Source organism: Drosophila subobscura, chromosome O (assembly GCF_008121235.1).
Source record: "Drosophila subobscura isolate 14011-0131.10 chromosome O, UCBerk_Dsub_1.0, whole genome shotgun sequence".
Taxonomy (NCBI): Eukaryota; Metazoa; Arthropoda; class Insecta; order Diptera; family Drosophilidae; genus Drosophila; species Drosophila subobscura.
The window spans coordinates 18,157,291-18,181,071 of record NC_048533.1 but is presented as its reverse complement, the minus strand read 5'-3'; the positions used below and the strand labels follow the sequence as shown (position 1 = coordinate 18,181,071).

At 47.3% G+C, this 23,781-nt stretch overlaps 1 protein-coding gene across 3 annotated transcripts in view; it reads right to left on the bottom strand.

Annotated features, from left to right (window-relative positions):
- Nucleotides 1-23,781, bottom strand: part of LOC117898154 (tyrosine-protein phosphatase 99A) — a 112,840-nt gene that overhangs the window by 66,870 nt on the left and 22,189 nt on the right. For all 3 annotated transcript variants that reach the window (XM_034807357.1, XM_034807353.1, XM_034807354.1), the window contains 3 exons: nucleotides 6,081-6,250; nucleotides 3,693-3,819; nucleotides 3,158-3,281 (listed from right to left, as the gene is read on the bottom strand). In XM_034807357.1, coding sequence (XP_034663248.1) covers nucleotides 3,158-3,281; nucleotides 3,693-3,819; nucleotides 6,081-6,250 — 421 coding nt within the window. The remainder of the gene's footprint in view (nucleotides 1-3,157; nucleotides 3,282-3,692; nucleotides 3,820-6,080; nucleotides 6,251-23,781) is intronic.

Sequence of the window (23,781 nt, the reverse complement as noted above, 5' to 3'; positions counted from 1 at the left end):
TTTGGCATACACGAAGTACTCACACTTTTTGGCGCATTTAAGTTCTTGTGCGCCCCGCATAAATTTCGCTTTGTCCCAAAAGTTGGATTTTAATTGCGATTACCGATTCGAACGGCGGGCCGTCCTACCGCTTTGGTAGACCCACTGACCCAGCTCACGCGGCTTTTACGGCGTGATTAAAAATTGCTTTAAATACGAACCCGATGAAAAATGGTGCAACATTTTTATGAATGACGGAATGGCCAGCAAAGGCAAAAAGGAGTGGTGTTGGCGAGAAAAAAATTGATTAAAATTAATAAATGCGTGCGAGCAGCTTCCGCGCTGAGTGGGGCACATCTGTTTGCCCTGGCAATGGGCATTTAGTGGGAATATATCGTGTGTGCTCCCGTCCATCCCAACACTGACCTGACCCGCTCGCCGGCCGAGCAGGCACGTTGCATCCGAAGGACACGCAATATGTATTCAGTTTGGTAAAAAAAAAAAAATTGTTTGGCGACTTTATGAAGCATGCAACGGAGCCAGCCCTGCCCTGCCATGCCCCATCCCTCCCCCACCCAGTTCGAATGTATGAAAAACATATGAAAAATGTAGTGTATCCCATGCAAAAAGCGGCTGGAATCTTGGCCAGAACGCGCGGCAGCAGCAGCGGCAGCAAAGTAACCACAATGGCAAATAAATTTGCGGCCTTTCCACGGACATGTATTGGATGCTGCCAGTGCTGTTGTTGTTCAGCTTTTTCCATTCGTAAGCTGCTTTAAAATTGTTTCTTACTTTTTTTGTTCTTTTTAAACAAATGAATGTGTATTATTTATGCATTTGTGTGTTTGGGTTTGGGTTTGAGTTCACTTTGCTGGGCATGGTATCTCTCTTTGTGATGTGGTTATGCGTTCAAAGTTCACGCACGAGTTGTTGAAACAGGGAAATCTACTTGCGGCTCCCGGCCCTTGCATACACTCGTACTCGTACTCGTAATGTGCACATACTGGCAGGGGCAGCACCCAGATAAGAGCCAGGGCCAGCCACTTAGTGGCACACAGACGCCGAGTACGCAGTGATATGGCAAACATACTTTAAACAATTTCAGCACAAATGTTAGCCGCTATTTATTGCATATAAATTGCGTTTGTAACTATGAAGCAAAGGCAAACAACAATAGTATGAATTAATGAAATTGTGTCAGAACGAGTATGTCATCAGCAGTGGACAGTTTTTAATATTTTTCGTAACTTTTTCGCATGGACCAAGTGTTTAGCTTTGCTGGCACTTCATTCCGTGTGCACACAGAATGAAAACAGGAATGGAAAAAGTATCAACATCATCAGTTGATAAACATGTCAGTGGTGCTGGCCGAGCGGGTGCCGCCGGAAGCGGCAGAGTTTGGCACAGTTTTTCGGTTGACCGAAAGTTATCTGGCGTAAATATGTGGCATGCTCATCATATCAATGCATACAAGCTGTGGATGTGCAACAGTTGAGGGTCTGTGCAATTTCTGAAGCGACTTGACGCTTCGAACTGAGACCTCAATCCCATTTTCAATTGCATTGGCAAGACCAAATCCAGCATAAGCATGTCACCATCCCCATCTATGTTGTTGTAGTTGTTGCTGTTGTGTTGACGTCTTTCAATTTTGCAAAGAGCTCATGTGAATATGGGATTCTCCATCCCACTTATGCCTCACTTGCATGCATATGTGCAAATAAACCGAATCAAGCGAAAATGTGAATAAGAGGCGTTGCATCAACAGCAGCGGCAGTAGCAGGGGGCAAGCAACTCGACTCGCTTCCATATCGATGGGAATTTACATAAAATGCAGTCGGAGGCAAGTGAAGCTTCGCTTCAGCTGCAGCAGCTGCTTCAGAGCTTTTGGGAGAAGGCAGAGTCGCGAGAGGTCCGGGCCAGCTTCACTTTGTGTACGCGAAGCCCAAAAAATGTACGCTACATATACATATGTATGTACATATGTACATATGTGCATACATGCACACAAATACACTGACAAACACTGACGGGACAGGACACACACTTGGCAGGCGCTCGCGCGTGTTCACATTTCCGCTGGTGTTTGCCTGCATGCTGCAGTTATTTCTTATTTTGCATAAATGCACCGCAGGCTCTGCTTTCCAGTTGGCTGTCATCGATTGTGCCATAGCCATGGCGAGAGCCAGAGCCAGTGTCTTGTCGAGGACACGCCTCAGCCTGATCCTCAGCCCCCCTCCCCTGCAGCCAACCTTCTCCATCCGCATGCTGCTGCAGTTGATGGAAATTTATTGAAAAAGTTTCGCTTTTTGGTATTCTTTTTTCCACATTTTCCTTTTAGCCTTTGTACTGGCTCTGGCGCTGCGTTCGCTTTTATTTTTTAAGGCCCCGCATTGAGTTCAAGTTATTCGGAAAATAGCCCGTGCCGCAGCCCCATCCGAGCATAGCCCGTGCTTAACCCGTGCCCCATGCCGATGGCTTTGCGAGTGTGGATGTTTTCTTTTCTATTTAAATGGAGCACAAGTGAAGTGCGTATCCATGGTACTCGTCCATATCGTCGTCATCCTTTTACATATTAATTAAAGCACCGCTGGACTCGCACGCGTGCAGGGCTCAGGCACAGGCACAGATGGATGGAATGGAATGGAATGGGATTGGCACCTCCCCGAGCCTTACTCGAATCCCATTGAATGCACCCGGTCCGTGTATTGGATAGATGGATGGATGGATGGGATGGATGAAAGGCGCTGCCCTTGGGGCAGGGATAATCAAACGCGGGTCCAAGTCATAAGCGTAGCCAGCTGTCGCCCGTGTGCCACTTGGGGCTTAGGGCCGTGATGAGATTGGTAATAATCATGATTATGATGATGAAGACTGTGTGCAGCCAGCGATGCCTGCGCTTTGGAGGACACCCCTGCGCTCTTTCATTAGCCGAATGGGGTCAGCCGCAGTGGCATCCATCCCTCTGGCCAAGCAAAAGGCGCTTTGCATGTGTCAATCATGGAAGCGTCCATCATGGCTGTTGCAACAGCCGTCGCCACCCCACCCTCCTCACCGCAGACACCACTTCATCAGCTTAAAACAACCCATGGCATCTCTCCATTTCCCATGGCCCATGCCTTTCGCCTCCACCTCCACGTCCACCTCCCCGCACAGTTTTTGCCCCAACATCAACACTTACCGCGTTTCAATAATAAAATGCGTGACGGGTGCATTCCGCGGGTGTTGCGAGTGCGCCCAGGATAGGTTCACCGAGCGCGATGTGAAACTTATCAACAATGGTCGCTCCGGTGGATCAGGCACATCTGCATTTAAGAAGAGAAAAGAAAAGAAATACAGAGAGTGAGCGAGAGTCAGCGGATAATTCGAGTGCAGAGAAGGCAGTGGAAAACTGCCAGATATCTGGGATATGCAAATGGAAATCATGCCAAGGCGAATGCAGCAACAATGAAAACACAAGTGAGAAATCGAAAAAAAAGAGAGAAGGTGAAAAATAAACAGAAACGAGAACGTATCTGAAAATGAAATCAGCAAAGGCGAAGGGCGACGGGAAATCAGCAAAGTAAACCGGAAAAATCATTACAGTAGTTATGCGTTTCATTACGAAAACAAATAAAGGGCCAACGGGCAAACGCAAAATGAGAGATAATTTAAATGAAGCTGCAGCATGTAATATTCAATCAGGGGGATGTCAGGGAATGTCAAATAAAACTCACCCTGCACCAGCAGATCGACAATCGCCTCCGGTATGTGACGATCGTTGACCAGGCAAATGTACTCGGATGTATCGCTGGCCAGCGACGGCGAGAACTGCAGCCCGAAATTATCCGATAGAAGTTGTATCTGCAACAAAGTGAATGAATTTAATTAGAATTTTGTGGCCCAAACTAAAACTGAGACGTTGATAGGCCCTGACAAAACTACAGGGCAGCCGACAAGAGTTTCCACTTAGGGAAAAACAAACTTTTAAATAGAATGTACAAATATATGTCTACCCAGCCCAGCTATCACACAGCAGTCCAGCCCAGCCCAGTCCCATCAAAGAGCCTCTGACAGCCTCAAATGGCCGGATGACCAACTGCAGGGCAGAAATAGTTTTCATCATTTCCAGCACTCGACTCGGCTTGAACTTTTCCCTGGACATGCCAAATTTGTATACATAGTACATAATCTACTTTCTGGGTTATTTGACCCAAAATGTGCTTTCCCCGAAAATTGAATAGACTTGAAACGAAGGCAGCAAGGCAAGGCAAGCCGAGAGCACTGCCTGTACGAGACGAGTATCTCGGATTTGTTTGCTTTTTCTGTTCTGATTTGCAGCAAATTTCATAATTGCATGAAATTGAAAATACTTTATATCTACGCATACATGTATGTATATACATATATGTACATACATATGTACATATATTTGTTTGTCTATGCATCCACCTGAAGGTAGATTTAGGGCCACAAAGTGGTTGCTCGTTGAACGCTTTTGGCCAAAATTTGAAAGGGTTTCTCATCAGAGATTACTGCGATACAGTAATTGTGTGTTTCTGGTGAATTTATGGCCGAAATGAAGCCTCGAAATTGAGAGGGAAATATGCGTTCGTACAGAGTGAATGCTATCCATCTTAGCCTCAGCCGCTCCCAGGTTTGAAGCATATGTACTTGGGCTTACCACCGCATGCCTGAGCCTGTTATGCACTTTTAAATCTTTTGCTGCATGCATGGCCTCAAATTACAAATTACTCAACCACAAGGGCCATCATCACCATCATCACCAGCTGCAGCACACGCTGCCACATCGGCATCAGAATCAGTGGAACGGAACGATGTTTAGTTACATGCAAGATTATGTGTGGGAAACTGGCAGCCTGATTGCATTCTGCTACAAACTGCATCTAAGAATATCTAAATATTTTCCTAAACATTTTCCAAATGGAATTTTTTTAATTTTCTATCCGATTCTCGAGTAAATTCAAACTCTTTTGGCGAATTGGGTGGCAGCACAACAAGGAATTAAAGGCAAATCTCTGGTCCTTCGGGCGAGTGGATCTCCTTGCGAACACAAACATGAATCATTTGTAGTCTCGGTCATAAAACAAAAGTTAATAGCCAGCTGGCGAGGGCGGCGGAGTGTGTGTGTGCCGTGGCTGGGCGGGGAGGGGTTATGTGTCAGATGTAATAAAATGAAGCAGCTACTGTGCCAAGGTGAAAAACTTTTAATACACATAATAGCCGGGCCGGCACAAGGCGGTGGCTCTGAAGAAGTCGAGCACTTGGCGTGGAGCAAACTTCAGGCAGAGCAGAGTAAAGAAATGCGAGCTCGGTGTGGAAGCCGGAGTTGGACCTGGAGCCAGACCCGGACACGGATTGGGACCAACTTTAGCTGCAGCTCAAGTGTCCCAGTCTGCCATTTAACACATAGTTGGGCTCTAGCTGCAACCCAGGAAGGTTCGCTCGCTCGCTCGCCTCGCTGCTCACAGTCTCCGCTGCACGAGTTCTCCATCATCTTGTTCGGGGCTGGGGGCAGCTTCATCATTCCGTTGCCTGCCGCAATGGCCCCACGAGTGCGTTTAAAGCTGGAGCAGGCGGAGAGTAATCATTCGTTGGCCTGCCTTTTCCTTGAGTTCCCCTGCCAGATGGCAGCCACTTGAACATTTGTTTGCGCCATGTCGCTTTTATTTTAGTGCAACTATCAAACATTTAAAATATATTAGCCGCGCCGTCTGGCGAGGCCCTGTCCTGCCCTCTGACGATGCTCCTGCCACTCCTTTTCCACCTCCTCCTCCTGCCCTTTGTCTCCCACTGATGGCCACTTAGTTCTCTCGACTTGGGCTGCACTTTCTTGCAGTCATCGCCTTTGTTGGATGGCGGCTGGCAAAGTTCAAACAGCCGCCCAGCAAGCGGCCATCAATTATTTGAACAGCTTCGTTCTTGCGCCCTCACGAACTGGCTAGCTGGTTGGCCCCACATAATATCCCTCCCATCCACTATCCACTCTCACTCTGGGGCCCCTGTCTGGGGAGCATCGTTAGGTGTTGAAATGAATTCTAATATGACATGAACGCGGCCCACTTTGGGGCCCTTTCTGCCACTGCCACGGATATTCCACTTACCCTGGGACTGTGCAGCAGGGGTATTCTGTTGGCGAACTGCGCGATTGTCGTCGATGCCGTCTTCCACACGAGCGTGTCCACCAGCGAGTGCTCGTTGACGCCCGGACAGGGTATGGTCACGTTCTTGCCAGCCTCGGCGTTCACCTTAACGTAGTCCAGATTTGTGACGTCTGCAAGGAGAGAAGCAAAGAGTGTGGACTGAGTATTAGTACTTTATATAAGAGGATGATGGCAGCAAGTGGGCTTACAGCTGGCTGGTAGCCGTCCCAAATGTAGGGCATTCCATTCAAAAAGCTGAGGCTCAAGCGGAGAGAAGCCTCTGGTAACCCATTCCAAAGGGCAGCTCGGGGCCCGCCCCAAAGAAGAGCTCAAGTTATTTTGAATGGAATATTCCTGGCACACAAAGGCGTAAAGCAGCCCCAAAATGTTTTGTTAAAATATCTGCAAGGCATTTTAATTACATAACATGTTTACGGTGCACAGACAGCTCCATCCCCAGGCACCCAAACGGAAGGCTGTACCTGTACCTGTACCTGTACTTGTGTACGATCCTGTACTGATACCAGTCTGAGGTCTGAGGTGCCTGGCTGCAAGCAATTTCATGCACTAAACTATTTGCACTGGCGTCCGACAGTCGATGCCAGTTGGCCACCTCCACAGGTGACCCAGTCCTGAACGTGTCTCAATGTCTGAGAGTGCAAGCAGCGACAGCAGCAAGGGGAGCATCAGGAGGTGCTCCTCCTGAGGAGGAGAAGCTTACCTACCGGATCCTTTGGAGCAATATTTGTTTTTGAAATTGCCAAAAATGCATTCCAATTTCGAGACTGAAACTGAACAGAGCAAAGTCTCCGACTACGACTACAACTCCGACTCTGACTCGGTCTGTGTGGCCAGGGCTCCAATTAAAATTATAGAAACAACAAATCGATTGCAGGGAAAGGGCCTGGTCCAGGGCCGGGGACAGGGACAGGGACAGGGTCTCAACGTAAGCAGCTTTGGCAGCTGCGGCTGCAGCACCAACTGCAGTTGCTAGTTTGGGCTCGGCTCTTGGCATAAATTGCCAAGCGTTCGAGTGTTGGTAATAAGCATTAGGCATGACATGACTCCAATAGCTAGAATGGCCATGGAATGGTCTGCTACGACTACTACTATGGCTGTGACTGTGGCCCGCCACTTGCAATCAATTGAGAAATCATGCTGAAAACCCGGCAATAGTGGAAACAACAGCAACTGGCTGTCGTGGCCAATGCCAACGCCAAAGAGAAACCCTCACCAGACCCTCACGAAACCCGCCCATTAGCCTGGCCAATAGCCATGGCCAGTGGCAATGCCAGTGACACTGTGGTACTCAGGCGGTGGCAGTTGAAACTCAACTGGTTGCCCCATCGACTGCCCCTCGTACTCGCATCTGTGTGCCTTCGCATTGCAATTCCTGGAGCTCAACGCAACTTGGTTTTTTGGCCATTTGGGTTTTTGACTCTGATTTCGGGCTCTGGTGATTATTTCGAAATGGCAGAAACTTTAGAGGAACGTTGATGGCAGTATTGATAAACTATCGATTCAATGCTTTGTTTCTGCCACAGCATCGCTGAGTGGCGCCCCGAACTTTGTACCAAATTTTGCATAATGCCTCGGCCTGCCCTGGGGATATTCACCCACATACAAGTGCAGGTCCTGGACCTGCTCCTGCTGGTCAATTTTTGTGTAATTTATGTCTTTTGTCGCCGAATACAGAGCGCGCCCCAAAGGCCTAAGGTGTGGGTGGGCGTTCGTGGCATTTTTGCATATTATGCGAAGCCCATACTGATGAGCATAGACCCAACCATGGCTGGCCGAGAGTTGGGGAATGGAATTTTAATTTCCTGATGCAAAACGCCAATGGTCTCCCGCCTAGAAGCGCCCCTGGGATTGGGAAACAATGGCAGCAGTTTACGAATGGAAGAGAGGGTCTTCGAAGAATGCAACACATTGACCACATGCGAGTAGAATCTGGCAATTAAGAAGCAAACAGAGCGACAGACAGGCGCTGCAAAATAAATTATAATTATGTTGTGCAATTCAGACGAGGGCCCAGGGGAATGAATGGCCGGTCTGGCCACAGGAAAATTAGCCAAACGACAAAATCCAAAATAAGTAATCAAGCAGCGCACTGGGGACAAACGGGACAACCCCTCGTCAAGGCAGACAGCCAAAGGCTGTGCCACTATGGGTGGTCCGCTTCGCTGACTTTGGCTAATAATCAAATTGAATGCAACCCCCGATTGGAGACCCACCGAACGACCGAACGACCGACCGACTCACCCGGCAACAATTAATTTTATTTATGTTGATTCTAATCAGCGAAGGGCCGCCGTGCCGTCCAAGACCGGGAGTCGGCTGCCATGGCAAATTGTCTGTTCGGCTCCCTTTGAAACCCTGGCAGCAGGAACCCGTCTGAGCGTATAAAAGATGAAAAATATTGAATTCATGCGCCAGTGCGTCAGCGGCCCTGCCCCTGCCCCAACCAGCCTCACCCTCGTCCGCTGAGAGTCAAAAGCATTACAAATATTACAGCACTTAGATGCGTCTGATTGTTTGTTTTAGAATTTTGTGAGCTTCTGCTCTCCGCCTCCGATCCGTTGCCATGCCACTCGCCAAAGTTTCGACGACATCCCAAAGTGGAGGAGGACAAAGCAGAGCAGTGCCTGACATAATATTGGGGGTCCTCTGTTGCTGTTGAGGAATGATCATTTGCATTCATCCACATTCGATGCTTAGACCGCTTAAGACCCATAGCAGAGACAGCCATTGGCTGCTTCAATGGGGGTTCGGATTCCCCCTTTGAGTCGTGTTGTCATGCTGTTAACCCTTTGGCCGTATTTGCCTTTCAATTGCTGCACACTCCCCACTCCCGTCGCCGCTGCAGAGTCCTGTACCTTCCTGTTGCATTGAAGTAGAGTTTGAATGGACGAGCTGTGGCTTTGTGCGTGCCACCACCAACAAGTTGCAACGTTTTATGGCCCTTGGAGCGAGTGGAGCGTGCAGTTTGCAGTGCATCTATTTGGCAACCATTTTGATGCAATTTTCCCTGCAGCAATGCCATCCACAGCGGATCTCAAAGCGTGGGGAAAATCGCTGAAAACTGTTAAGCCACTTGAGAGAGAGACAGAGAGATAGAGAGAGAGGAGGGACAGCACTCAGCAACTCTCTCCGCTTTGGCTTATATTAACCGATCTGCAGGCCACGGCCAAGGCCCAGGCCCACCCACTCCTGCGGTGCATCCGTTTCAGCTCGGATTCAATTCTGGATTGGATGAGTAATTATCCAATTAAAACTCAAGCTTCTGGTTGAGCGGTGGACACTGGGCTGATGTCGCGGGTAGCCCTTAATGCTGGTGGTCGGGCTGCGCAGCCAGGCCATAACTTGAGGCACGTGGCAAGCGCGTCAGTCAAGTGCTTGAAAAGGATGCGGCACGCATGAATGTGTGTGTGTGTGCGCGTGTGTGTCTGTGTGAATGACTGCCTGCCTGTCTATCTGGCTGTCTGTAGTCCTGCCGTCTGTCAGGCTTCTGTTTGTATAGACATTCAGTCAGGTTTAAAGGGAAAGTAGATGCGTGAGCAGACATCGATGGCCAGGACAAGGGAGCATCGTGCTCATGACAACCCAACACAGATACACACCACACATACACACACACATACTTACGCTCTTTCTCTCTCAGAGAGACAGACAATATCCCTTTTTTTATGCCTGAGCGCAGCAAATAATGAAATTATGACAAGCCGCAGGAGTTGTGGATGGAGCAGGTTCGAGGCAGGTTCGGGGCGTGTGCCGAACACGAGATAAAAGCTGACAAGTGGCGAATGTGAAATATGATTGAGCTTTTCATATGCCACATGCCCCGAGCCCGAGCCCGAGCCAGAGCCAGAGCCCGAGCAGAGCCACGCCCTCGAGACACTTTACTTTAACTAGGCGCTTCATGGCATACCCACTTGACAATGGCAATGGCCCTGCCACTGGCACTTGAAGTGTTTCACTTTGGGTAAACATATAGCCAGCCGGCGGATAGCGGATGGCGGATGGCGGACAGAGGCCTTGGCCGCGCCACGAGCGGCCCCAAAGGATCAGTCAATAATGCTGACATCAAATTGAAGCCAAGCTGATGGCAACTGTCAGGCAAATGTGTTTCAATTTCGTTCAACTTCAACTTTTGCACAGACAGTGAGCACAGACAGGGGATGGGATGGCACCCGGGCAGCAGCCGGGATGTGGCGTGTGGCCAAAGGGTAGCACACACACGGGCCGGGGTTGGGTTCCGGGGCAACCGACAGTCGGCGGCGGCCAGTGGTAATCCCTTCCGTTTCATTACACAAATGCGGCTTAAAGAGAAAATATATAATAATACCTACAACAATGTGAAAGCCCTATAAAATATGAGGCATATTAAAATGCAAATAAACCAGGGGGATACGAGGGAGATACATCCACAACATATACCGAAACATGTAAATATATTTATTTTGTCTGCTAGAGTCTGGCACGGACAGGTGCTTGGCACCACAATATCCCCTGCCTGCCATTTATCCTTGTTAAATTAATATAATTAACCGAGCCGAAGCTGGTTTGATATCACAAAAATGATCATGGACAATGCACACGCTTTGTAGCCTCATTATGGCCGGTGTCTGCAGACTTGCGGCACTCAGTGTACAGGCCCTTGATGCACATCCTTCGCGTCCCATCAGTGGGCCAGCAAATTGGCGATGCAGTGGCACGCTGTGTGAACACAAGAGCTAGGGCTGCAGCTGGAGCTGGGGCTGGGCTGAGGCATGGGCACTGGTGGAGGCAGGTATCCCCTTTCATATCCTTCTCTTGCCTCGACTAAAATTCAAATGGAAAATTCTGCACATTTTGCGATGTAAATTGGAATTGCCGACAGGGAAGCCGCGGGCCAGGGGCCAGGAGCCAGGAGCCAGCAGCCGGAAGGCAGCAGGGATGGTCCAGGAGCAGGAGCGGCAGCGTCAGGTGAAAAGTGAAAGGCTCAAATGCCGTTGCCACTTTTCCGGGCAAAATTTGAGCATTTGAGCGCTGTTTTTTTTTTGCTAGTTTAGAAACGCTTCGAGTGTGCTCAATGTGTCGGTGCATGTTTGCCCTGTGTGTGTGTCCTGGGCATCCTCCCTGTGTCAGTGGATCTGTGTACTGGTAGGTACTCATCTGTGGGGTATCTTTGTGTGTGTACGAGTCGGTGTGTCGTTTTCGCCCTTGTCGCGGCTTGCAGCTTAGCGTAATTAAAGCTAAATAGCCTGCATAATGAGAAAGTAATTAGCGATGTTGTTGCCACTGCCACTGAGAGTCTGTCTGTGCTGTGCTGTGGCGCCACTCCGCCCTGCTCCACGCCCTGTCCGACCGTATAGCAACTGCTCAGCCATCGTTCATTCATTAACTTTGATCTATGGCAGGATGGAGGCATAGAAAAGTAACAATAAACCAAGTGCATAATTTATTTCATGATTTGACCCAATAATCTTTGTTCAGCAGCCTTGACTGCACCGGATAGATTCTTCCATTCAATTTGTTTAACTAACTAAAATAATGTCGGGCGTTTTGCTTCTATTTTTATCGCTTGCAATTAAAATCCTCTGATTTATGGTCGAGTGGCTGCACATGGTAATTAATATAAATCGGTTTAATTTCTTTATATATTTTTTCGTGCTGCTCCGGCGGTAAGTTTTTTCTTGATTGCTTTCTCAGTGCGGAATTTCCATAAATTGCTTGCAGGATCGGATTCGTTTCTTTTGCCATTATCTTTGCTTCTTTATTTGCTGTGCAAATATATTGGTTTTTAATTTGAAACCGCACACAGCCCAACACCAAAGGGGGGAAAGGGAAATCGAAAAGAAATTACAATGTTCTGTGTTTGCATGTCCGTCACCTGGCATGCCCACACCCCACCCCACCCTAGCCATCCCACCTCACACCTCCGAGCAGTGTTAACTAAATAAAACCCGCCGACATCCCGCCCCTGCCCCTGGCCAGGGAAAATACAGCGAAAATGAAAGGAAAAGCACACACATACTCGTACACACATAGAAGGGACGTGAAACTCAAATACCAGAGTAAGTTCTTTTCTCATTAAGCGTTGTGTTTACACATAGACACCCGCCCACACACACACACACACACACACACACACAGCTATACATATTTGCGCAATTTTCACACCAGCAGTGACAACGGCAACGACAACGACAACGACAACGAAAGCAGCAGCAGCAGCAGCGATTGTGGAGGAAAGCGAACGGGCCTAATGAGTCCAAATCCGTTGCCCGCAAAATTCCGTTCCTCCCTGCCCCCGTGTGCTACCCGGACTAAGCCCCAGTCCCAGCCCTCCCCCCACACCTAAAACGTTGTTGACAATCAAGGGCGGAGAGGTAGTAGTAGTACAGAGGAGGCCAGAGTGTCATTTGTTGAAAAGCGTCGTGGTAAAAAAGAAACATGTTCGGGCTGGACTGAACGGGCGAGTAGTCAGCAAACAACAGCAACACCAATACGCTATGCTTAACAGTAATGGAATCGCCAATGGCAACAACAATGCGCGACTAATAGAAGAAACGCTGCCCACAATAATACAACTAAAAGAAAAGTACCTGAACATTAACGATTCTGTTTCAAACCAAACACTAAACTTCTCAGTGAAATAAAAAGAAGAAACTATGCACCATACTCTTCGAAAGGGTATACCCACATCGCAAGGAGAGAGAGCGTATTGTGGGGTTTGCCAAGTTTTAATTAATCATGAGGAGCCAAACAAAAGCCGAGTTTGCTAGTTGAAAGGCAAATGCTGCTCGGCCAGTAAACAACAGCGACGAAAAATGCCAGCGACAAACGTCTAGATAAATATGTCACCCCCTATAGGAAATCCAACCCATCAGCGCACACACACAGAGAGAGAGAGGGGGGAAGAGAGAGTGGCTGGCTGACAAATATTTGCTTGTGCGATAATCAAATTTACATTGTGCTCAAGTAGAAAACGAAGAAGCGGCCCGGGACCGGAGTGAAGTGGATTGGAGTGGAGTGGGCTACTTAGAGGTGACACTCGCCTGGGAAGGGTCTTGGATGGAGGTTTGGTTGTGCAGGTGGAGTGGCTGCCACCCTAATTGCGAGTCAAATGACACCGGTGGCCATTGGCAATTGTGGGGCAGCTGCGACAGGTACAAGCGCATTAAGCCAGCGGTTCCGGATCTGGAAGTGGCGTGCGACCCGTGTCTGTCGTACAAGGAAAATTACTTAACTCTCGCCATGCCATCATTAAAGAACTTGGCCCACGGCGGCACGGCTCTTACGCCTGGGAAGCACTCCACATGCAACTGTCGCCATCTGTACGGCCATGAGCTGATGTGGCTCCTGTTGCACGCGCGAGAGTCTGCCGCAGGACATTAAAATTGCCACGCTCATGTTGTTGTTATTCGCTGTGTTTCCGCGGGTGGTGGTGGTGGTGGGGGGGTGGGGGAAGGGAAATACACTTTAAAGTGTATGCTAATGGGCACCCGCATGCATTTCAATGGAGGCAATGCGGGCGTGGCAGTGAAGCATGCCACAGAGACGTCCGCAATCTTTTGATTATTAACAGAGCTTTCGGAATGCGGCCCAAGGATAGCGCGTCTCCTCATTAGGCAAACATATCGAAAACTTGGACAGCTATCTACGCCCACACACACACGCACACATAGAGGGGAACGCCCACTGCCCCAGGAAATGGCACGACATTGGGGAATTTATCTTGTGCCCAAATATTTGTGGCAAGGCGAATGCCGCGAACTTGGCTTGGCTAATAAATTAAACAATCTAACTGGCAGCTGGCCTACAATATCTCCTCGATTGGCCCAACCCTTGCCAACCCACGAGGCAAGACACCCAGACAATTCCACTTAAATTAAACACAAACGACAAGTTGAACTGCAAACAAAGGCGACAATTTATCTTACTTTCATTTAATTGTCAGCGCCAAAATGCTGGGCAAAGCAAAACCAAAGACAACGTCCAAAAGTGGAGCCAGTCATGATTACATAATATGTACAGCTGTGTTCAATGAAATAGTAGTGCCGCACCTCACCACTTTCAAAACTATTTTTAAGACATTTTCAATCATCCAAATTAAACAAGTGATACCTTTTTAGAAAGCCTGGAATGTACACATTACGAACCAGAAGGAATTTTGGATTAATTGCATTCCATCTTCTTGATTTACATGACTTTACAAAAATACCCATGAAAACTGCTGTTCAATGAAATAGTGTAAATTTTTTGAAAATCGAAAAAAAAACCGAAACTTGAGTTAATACCTATCTTTCATATTCTACATGTTTCTTGAGGTTTAATATTTAGTTTTTTAATAATTTCGATTTAGTTACTTCCTTACTCCCGCCTGGAAGGAATTAATAAGGTCCTGCCCAAGCTCCAATAGGATTTTAGCCAATCCTTTTTCAACCACTGGCTCTAACCTTACTCTGGATGCCGGAATTGCATTTATTATAATGCATTTGGCATTTCCCCATAAGATTTTGATAACATTCAGATCCAGGGACTGATTTGAACATCGAAAAACGCCGATCTTTTCAGATGAAACCCAATTTCCCCACCCAGTTGGCGAGCTTTCTTGAGTATTTAGGATCATTATCTTGTTGAAAGCTCCTTTTCAAAGGTTTTTTTCAACTGGAATATGAATGTAATGTATGAAAAAGCATGCTGGCCCACACAATTTTGTAAAAGGCTCCAACTAGGAGGCTAGGAAGTACCACTTCATGTGGACTGGAGCTCATAAGGATCAGCCCAACATGCCCAATACCGTTTTTTTGAAGAATTTGAACACTAATCTGATGTCTGTGAACGCCAAACCTATTCTTTTTGTTATTTCTTACCATATTGTACAACTTTACACTCATCAGTCAAAAGAATTTTTTTGTCACTGCGACACAGCTCAGCCACATGCGTTCTTGCAAACTTAAGCTGTATACCCCTATACTCTCAGAGACAAACGCGTAGCTTTCTGGGACTTCTTGCAATTAAATAATATGAAGTCATTCGTCAACGAGCTGTCATAACACTTACAGAGTGATATAAAATTGTTTTCATAATTTTTGAGGATATTGAAGACCTTGACCTTGCCTTCGACCATCTTCGACCATCTACCAAACGACAATTTTTTCGCATAAAAAATCATTTTTCAGGGTGCTTTTTTTAGTTTAAACTATTAAATATAACAGTAAAAGCACATTCAAATTAGTTTTGAATTCCATTATTCCTCCTGATTTTAGTTTTTAGTCTAATTCTAAAGTCTCCCATATTGGACCGTTCAATGATTACTTCTACGCTCCAAAAACAAAAGTACCGCTATATTCAAAAATTTCTTTCATCAAAATATTCAATATATAAACTAAGCTTACTGATGGTAACTCTTTTGAATTGATTTAATTTGTTTTTTAATTTTTTTTTAATACTTGCACCCAGCACTACTATTTTATTGAACAGCAGTTTTCATGGGTATTTTTCTAAATTCATGTAAAACAAGAAGATGGAATACAAATGAAATAAGATTTCATCGGGTTTATAATGCTTACGTTCCAATCTTTTCAAAAAGGTATAAATTGTTTATTTTGAAAGACTGGAAGGGTCTCAAAAATAGTTGTGAAAGTGATGGGGTGTGGCACTACTATTTCATTGAACACAACTGTACACACTGTACATACATACATACATAACATGTACACACTTCTTGTGTATAGAGATATTCGGGTTTTGTGAAAATAAGATAATCAACGTGAAATTAGCTCTGACAAATTGCCAAAATGCCAAAAATGAAACTGTTCGCTCTCGTTCAGGCTCAGGCGGGGGCTCCTCTCTGCAGTTGTTCGTGTGTCGGCGGGGTGGAAGCTCTTTGGCATTTGACAAAAACAAAATTTCCAAAAATGTTGATAGCCCCACAAGCACACGCAAACGTACAAATAGAAAGCGGAAAAATAATGGAAAACGTATTTATTTTGCCACCAACGAAAATAATGAAAACAATGCACACATGCAAGTGGAACGGGAGACGTCTGCTGGCCAGCAACAATATTTTCATAGATATTTGTGCGCTATTTAAATGCCGCATATTTCGCTCTGCCCCGCCCGCTTGCCGTCGCATTTCGTCAGTCAGTCTATCTCACTCCATTGTATCTCCAGCCATCCATCTCTATCTGTCTCCCATTCTCTGTTGGTGTGGGTGTGCTGTTGGTGCTCCCCAAAAAGTACTCTACGCTTTTGTGGGCTGTGCGGCGCGCAATATGATAAATAGAGTGTGCAGCACCCACGGCAGCAGCAACTGCAGCGGGTGGTGGTGCCTCGTGGTGCGGCATGTTCATCACAAAGTGGGTCAGTTGTTTACTGACACAGTGACTCTTAAGTGCACCCGCACAAGCACACACTCATACGTACGAACAGTGGGTGCTGAAAGTATGCAGAGCAGCTGATGTTGCGTTGTGTTTGATACACTCGAGCGTCGACAGACGCACTCAACGCCAGAGCAGCCACAGCATCTACAGCCGTCGCTGCTGACACAGTTGACGTCTACAGCTGTAATGCCACGAGGCATGGGGTATGGGGCAGGGGCAGTCAGCTAACCACTCAGTCAACCTCGGGCATCACCCCGCCCCACCCTACCACACTCTGTTGCACCACTCGTGGCGTTTTGTAATTTTTACATTTTGTTTCATTGCAGTTGTTGCCGTTGCCTTTGACTTTGCTGCTGATGTTGCTGTTGCTGTTGCTGCTGCAGTGTTTAGCAGAACCATTTTGCTGTGTGCCACTGACGGAAATGCAAAAGTGTCTCATTGTTTGGCCCTCGGCTTGCTTCTGGCAGCGTCATTTTGGCCAAGTACTTGGAAACATTTAAATGCTGAATTGTGAATCGTAATGGGTCTGAGCATGACAGCGCAAGTCAGTTGGGGGCACAACTTTCACTCTCACTCACTCACCCCACTGCTGCTTGGTTGGTTGCACTCATTGGAATTGAATTTTCCACTGATTGAGTGGAAAAGCAAAAGAAATCAAACGCCTCTCCTCTGGCCACATCTCCAGCTGGATGTTCTTGCATTTCCCACCTACTGGCCCCCCCGGCCCGCTGGCTGCCATTGTAACCGTTTTTGCAGGTCAAGTGTGTGGGCGCATGCCACAACAATGGGTCACAGCATCCTGGCATCGTATTGTGGCTCTGGTGGTGGCATGCCGCACCGTTCTACCACCGCACACACCTGAGGCCAGGCTAGGAGTGCTCTAAGTGAAACAACCAACACAAATACTGGCGCACGCTGCCACACAAATAAACAGATACAGCGAGACAGGAGCTGGGACAGGGCAAAAGACATGCGGCGGGGGTCGAGCCAGCCAGATTCGTCGTTTTGGCAGAGCAAACAAACGTCAAGCGTTGCGTATACGCAACGTGAGCCGTTGTCTAGCTTTTCAGCCACAAGGCAAAGTTGCTGCCGCCTGCCTGTTGTTGCCCCACTTGATTGCCAGGCGACATGTATGTATGTAAGCGTAAATGTGGCAGCCACCCCCCCAGCCCCCCGCGCTTTATGTGCTCTCCCTGCTCGCTAAGCTCTTGGATAAATTTTCTAATGCATTTTGCGCGTGTTTATTATTTTAATTACAAAGCATGCAAAACTTGAATGCCTCTGATGCAAATGGCTCTTGTCTGGGGCTTCTCTCCCGCTCATTCCGAAAACAATTTTTGCTGGCGCGTGCTGTGGCAGCTGTCAGACGGATGAGGCTGCGTTTGCGTTTGCGTCTGCGTCAGCGTCAGCAGCATAGAAGGTTCTGTTCTCCCTTACAACATTAACCATTAAGGGCTATTAAGCGCTTGGTTTGCTCATTAAAATGCGTGATGATTATTTGTTTATAAGCTTAGCTGCAACCAGCAGAAGAACTAGAAGTGGCAGCAGCGGCAGCGGCAGTTTATCATTTTATTGTGAAGCACTCGCATTCCCCGTCTGCTATCTGTCTGTCTGTTTGCGTGATGGAACTGAATAAAAAGGATACCATACCACATACCATAAACCCCATACTAATGACACTCGACTGCGCTCCCTCTCTGCCGTATCGATTGGGCTGCCTGCCCCATAATGATGTGCACTTTTTTGTGGCTCTGCTAATGAAGTGGTTTGCCGTGGAAGGCCCCTACTCCGTACTTCCCTACCATCCCATCCCAAAGCCCCATGAAGTGGGTCACAATGACGCTGTCTTTTTGTGGTTCTATTTCCACTTTGTGTCTATAAATAAGGCGACAGTATTGGATTAATCCAGATATCCATTTGTTTTCATTAGTCTAATTTTTGCCATTGATTGTCTGACTGACTGCCACTGGGTGGGTGGGTGTGCCTGTCTCTCTTTCTCTCTCTCCCTGTCTCTGTCTCTGTCTCTGTCTTGGCTCCCGTCTAAGCTCCTACTAATGACTCTAAATGTTCATATGCAGATCGAAGTTGCTCCTCTCTTTCTGTCTCTATTCCTATTCGAATGTTTTCAAAGGCATTTCGATGGTTTTGGCCAAATTGGTTTCCGAAATTGCCAGGCCACAGGCAATGGCCACAAGTTCTGTGTCAGGCCAAGCAAGACAGGCTGCTTTATGCACTCTGCCACTACACCACTCCGGACCACAGAGCACTTAACATTTCCCCCAGTCCCTGTCCCAGTGCCAGTCGTTGTAGAGCCTTAAATAATAGTGCGCTTGTGCACACTAATTCGAGGCACTTTCAAGCTGAATGCAGCAGTGGCAGACGCATTAAATGCTGTTTGAGCGCCTCCGTCTTTGAATCGTATGAGCTGCCAATGGGTGACAATTTAAGGCCGATGGAATTTCATCAAGTGCGGCCAGAGTAGTGCTCATCGTTGGCATTCGAATTCAGAGCGGACGCATGGCAAACCATTTAAGAAGCAGGCTGACATTTTGGTCAGCTTGTGACCTACATTTGCCATGGCACTCCTGTTTGTATTCCAGAGCTTTCCCACGTTCCCCATATGCTTCGTATGGCTAGAACTTATCAGTTCTCATAATAATTGCAGCTGCAAATTGTCTTTATTTATTGTCCCACAGATGCACACGAACGGCTGCCGTCCTGCCTCCTGACATCTGTGTGTGTCCTTGTCGTTATTTTAATGATGACAATTGTTTGCATTACCTCTACAAACAAACGGAGAGAGATGGAGCGAGAGAGTGTGGTCGGACTGGGGGAGTGGGGGAGGGGACAGGATATGCTCGAGCTTCCTGTGTGCATGTAAATTTCAATTAGATGCACACACGATCCAGCCGCCGTCTAATAAACTTTGCTCATTACATTTGCTAATAAATTGTCAGGGCCAATGGGCAATGGCCAAGACACCCTGCCCGCATACCCAATCAGTCTTTTGGCCCTTTAAGATGTCCCTGAGGAGACTAGACCAGTGGGATGGGACAGACCAGGCCGGGCCAGGTCAACAGTTTATTGCTCTCAATCAATCGATGACAGCCAGCGTCTGGGCGTAAATCAATTAGTAGCCAATGAAACAAGCCAACGAACAAAAAGACCATTTCACACATCAGCACCAGAAGCAGGAGCAGGAGCAGTCTGTGAAGGCTGGAGGAGCACAGCACAGTACAGACAGCAGCAGTAGCACCAGCAGAGCAGACTTTTGTTGGCGACAATTTGCCAAAATACTCAGAAGCCGACACCATGCCAATGTGAATACCCTCGCACTGGCACCCAGGCACGGGCATGGCGTCATAAATAAAAAACCAATTAATTTATCATCGTCTCGGAGCGTCAGAGCAGTGACGAGGAAAAGCGTGTATGGAGGGGACCTAGAAATGGCGGGGTGGGCGACAGGCAAGTCTATTTATGCGCTCTTCAGAAAAAGTCAAAGGAAAAGAAATCAAGTCGAAGATCCTTCAACTGGAAAGTCGAGCAGCGCATACACTTTCTCAGAAATGTTATTAGCAATATTATTTGGAAGGTTCATACTCCTTGAATGCCTTGATTTGTGCTGTGAATCTTTCGAGCAGTTATTCGAGGACAGTTAATCAGATTCTGGGCTACCCTGTGGTCTAGGGCATCGGGCATTCAACTGTCTAGGAGACCAGACCAGACCAGAGCAGTCTATCCAGGCGTTAAGCAAAGTAATGCTAATGGCAAAGGCACACGCAGCAGTGACAGACACACGAAGCATTACCAACAGCAACATAGCAGAGCAGCCAACAGAAGTCCTGGATGGTAGTGGAAAGGCATGTATGTATGTTACTCATACGCACCGTTAACGCAAACGCATTATAAATGATCAGCGGCAACTTGTTTGCCTTTCTGCGTGTGCATGTTCGTGTCCGTGTGCGTGTGGCACCACCAGGTTTGGGGTTTTGTTTTCGGCACTGTTTGCCTTTTGCATATTTTTCACCTTAACTCAATACTCTTTTGTTTGTTGGTTGGTTAGCTACTTCCCCGTCGGGTTGGGGCGGCGCTTGACAGGTGGGACATAAGCCACCAAATGACTTTGCGGCAGCTAGTCAGCCTGGAAACACGCACATCCGCTGTGAGTACATGTGTCTTACCTACGGTATGTGCATATGTATCCGTATCTCCCCATACTACACCATGCCACACACAAAGCAAGTCCCTCCGCCTTCCTGTTTGCTTTCGTTGTTCCTGGCAACCGCTTAAATTTAAATTTAGTTACAGGCAGCAAGCAATCTTTTATCGCTGCCGCATACGGCGGCAGCCTAATGCCATTTTGATAGTAATTCTCCTCATAAGCACTTTTATACATATTTTCTTACTATCTCCCCGCACCCAGCCTGCACCCGCTCCCGCACCCGTTCCCGCCATTAGTTATCCACAAATTTATTAAAGACTAACAGCGTTCCGGGCGGGCCCTATCGCTCGAAAGTAAGAATCAGGGGCATCCAGGGACTTTCTACGTGCTGTTTGTTTAGGTGTTTCTGGGCATTCGCCTTGCTTTCTCTCTGGTCTTGCGTTCCTTCCCAAATTTCGTTTGCCCCACACACACACACACGAAACCCAAGCCCGGGCGGCATGGCCTGACTTTGGTTTGACCGGGTTTTTCTTTGAGGCGGGTGTGAGAGTGTTTGTGTTTGTTTTGCCCGTTTTCCATTTTGCTGCCTGCCAACACACATTAAAAGTTGCTGGGAAATCGTTTGTGATTCATTGTTTGTGGCACAACAGGCGACGCTAGCTGGCTATCATAACGATACTACCACTACTCCTACTAGCAGTAGTAGTGGCACTAGAGCAACCTGTAATCACATGCTAAATATTATATTGTTTGTATTTTTACGGCTAATTACTCATATTTGTGGGGGCTGTGGGCTGAGGGCTGGAGGCAACGTGTCGCATGCGTGTTATGGCCACTTGACAGCGAGCATAATAAAAACTATTTTTGCATTTGCCACAACATTAAGTAGCAAACAGTCAGCAAACAGATTTGGGTCTATTGCGGCATCCTGTCGAATGCGGCTTGACTCGCCTGCTTGTTGTATAATAATTGGGTTATTAAAACAATGAGCAGCAATAATGTGCATAATAATTTTAAATGCACTCGGACACACTCCCTCGGAGAGTGGCAGAGAGACTGAAAGTGTGGAAGCCTAACAGCAGGGCAGGACAGCAGAATCTAGGGAACAAATCCCACCCACACAGAGACCCGTTCTTTTAGGGTTAATTAGCACAATTTTCTCTTGCTTTTATGACCCCAAAAAATACAAGTGTCTGGCGTGTGGCCATGGTCAGGTTTCCAGCTACCAGCGACCAGCATCCCTGCTTCCGTTTCGAGATCTGCCTCAGCCTTGAGGTCTCCTGGTCTGGACGCTGCTTCTACTCCCAGCCGACTTCATTTTGTGGTCGCTTGTAGCAGCCAATTTTCTTTTAACTGTTGTTTGGGTTTTCCCTCATTGCTGCTGCTGCTGCTGCTGCTGCTTTTGCTGTTGCTGCTGCCGTTTCACCCGTTCTCGGCCTGACCTCAATTTGTTCTGTTCACAGCATGCCCACGGGCGCAGTCTGGACATTTAATTGTTTGCTTTTCGAGTGTAGTAGAGCCAGAGCCATGGAAAATAATAGAAATTACGGAAAAGCGGTCATAAACGGCCCCCCAAACGAGCTGCAGTTGGCTCCCACTGACCGTAGAGCGATTCTAATCCGTGCTCGAGTTCAATATTCGTCTGCAAACTTTGCCGCCGTGTCGAACACCACTTCGAATAAAAACTTCAAGCATATAACTTTCGCCCACACCATTTGGACCATCAATTACGAGTGCCAACCAAATAAAATCAAGCTGCAAGTGCAAATGGAAATGGAAATGGAATCGGCAAAGAGTCTGCCACTTAAGTTTTTTAAGCTACTTTGGCATACAAAAACATTTGATGCGCCTCACTGGATGAGGGAGATGTCTGCTCCCTTTGTTGGTTTCATTCATTTATGAAAATTGTTTTTATTAATGCCATTGAAATTGTATTATTTGCGTCCAAGTGAATAAATTTGCATGCGATGCGGCTCGGGTGAATACATTTTCCTTCCTTTCACGCATTTCAACATTTTCTTTTCCGCTTTTTTCTGTGTGTTTTTTTTTCGAGGCAGCTTGAACAAAAAAGAAACGTAGCCCAACGAATGACAGCGTTGATGTCGCAGTTTCTGACAGCTTCCATCACCTGTCCACTCGAGCATTCAAAGTTGTCCCCTCCGCCCCATTCCATACACCAATAAGCACGTCGTCGTCGTCTGCTGTATAGTCTCCCCACTGAATGGGGGAATTGTGTATTCAAAACTGCATTGCAGGAAATTACAATTTTGAGGCTGGGGCACAGCAGGTGCTGGCAAGCAGCTTAAAATCATCGCTGCCTTAAGTAATTGCTACCTTTAGCCTTGTATATTTGCTGCAAGATTAGTTGGGTATTACATTAGATGCGAGCTCTCGCAATGGAGTCTCCACGCTCATCAGCATATCAATACGATCTAGAGATAGATCCTGAGCAGGTACATACATTGCAGTGCTATTAGAAACCCATCATTAGGGGCGGCTGGGCTGCCTTGGTACCTGTCCCATTTAAGCTGTAGTAAATTTATTGGCAGCCCACGCGGTTTCCTTCTGGCGGTACGTGTGCGTGGGTCGGCAATTAATTTGTGAATTTAGCAAATGAGCATACAAATTTTATGTAAATTGGTAAATGTTTTTGCATTGCCCAATGGCCTGACAGGTGACAAAGTCGAACCAATGGAGGAGAGTCCGACTCCCACCCAGAAACTGGGCCAAACCAGGCCAGCCTGGTAATTGCTTGATTTGCATAATTTATTGTACACCCAATGCAATTCCATTTCAATTTGAGGTGTTGCCACCTCCAACCTGACAACCCGCTAACCCTAACAGCAGAGCCATCGCATCGCATCGCATCGCAGTGCATCTATCGTCCTGGCCCGAAAATAGTTTCGAAAATATTTGATACCATTGGCAGTGGTGGGAGTGGTGCTTAATTAGGCAAAACTAACGATCATTATGCATAAACAGTAATTAAATTGAATCGACTGGTTCTGGTGCCTCCTTCAGGTCCACCAGAAACGGCTCGAACCAACATCATTTTGGGTCAGCAGCTGCATCCGAGTGGGGTTAGTGGGGCAGCGGCGCTTAATGGCCTGGTATTTGGCCGACACGCCCA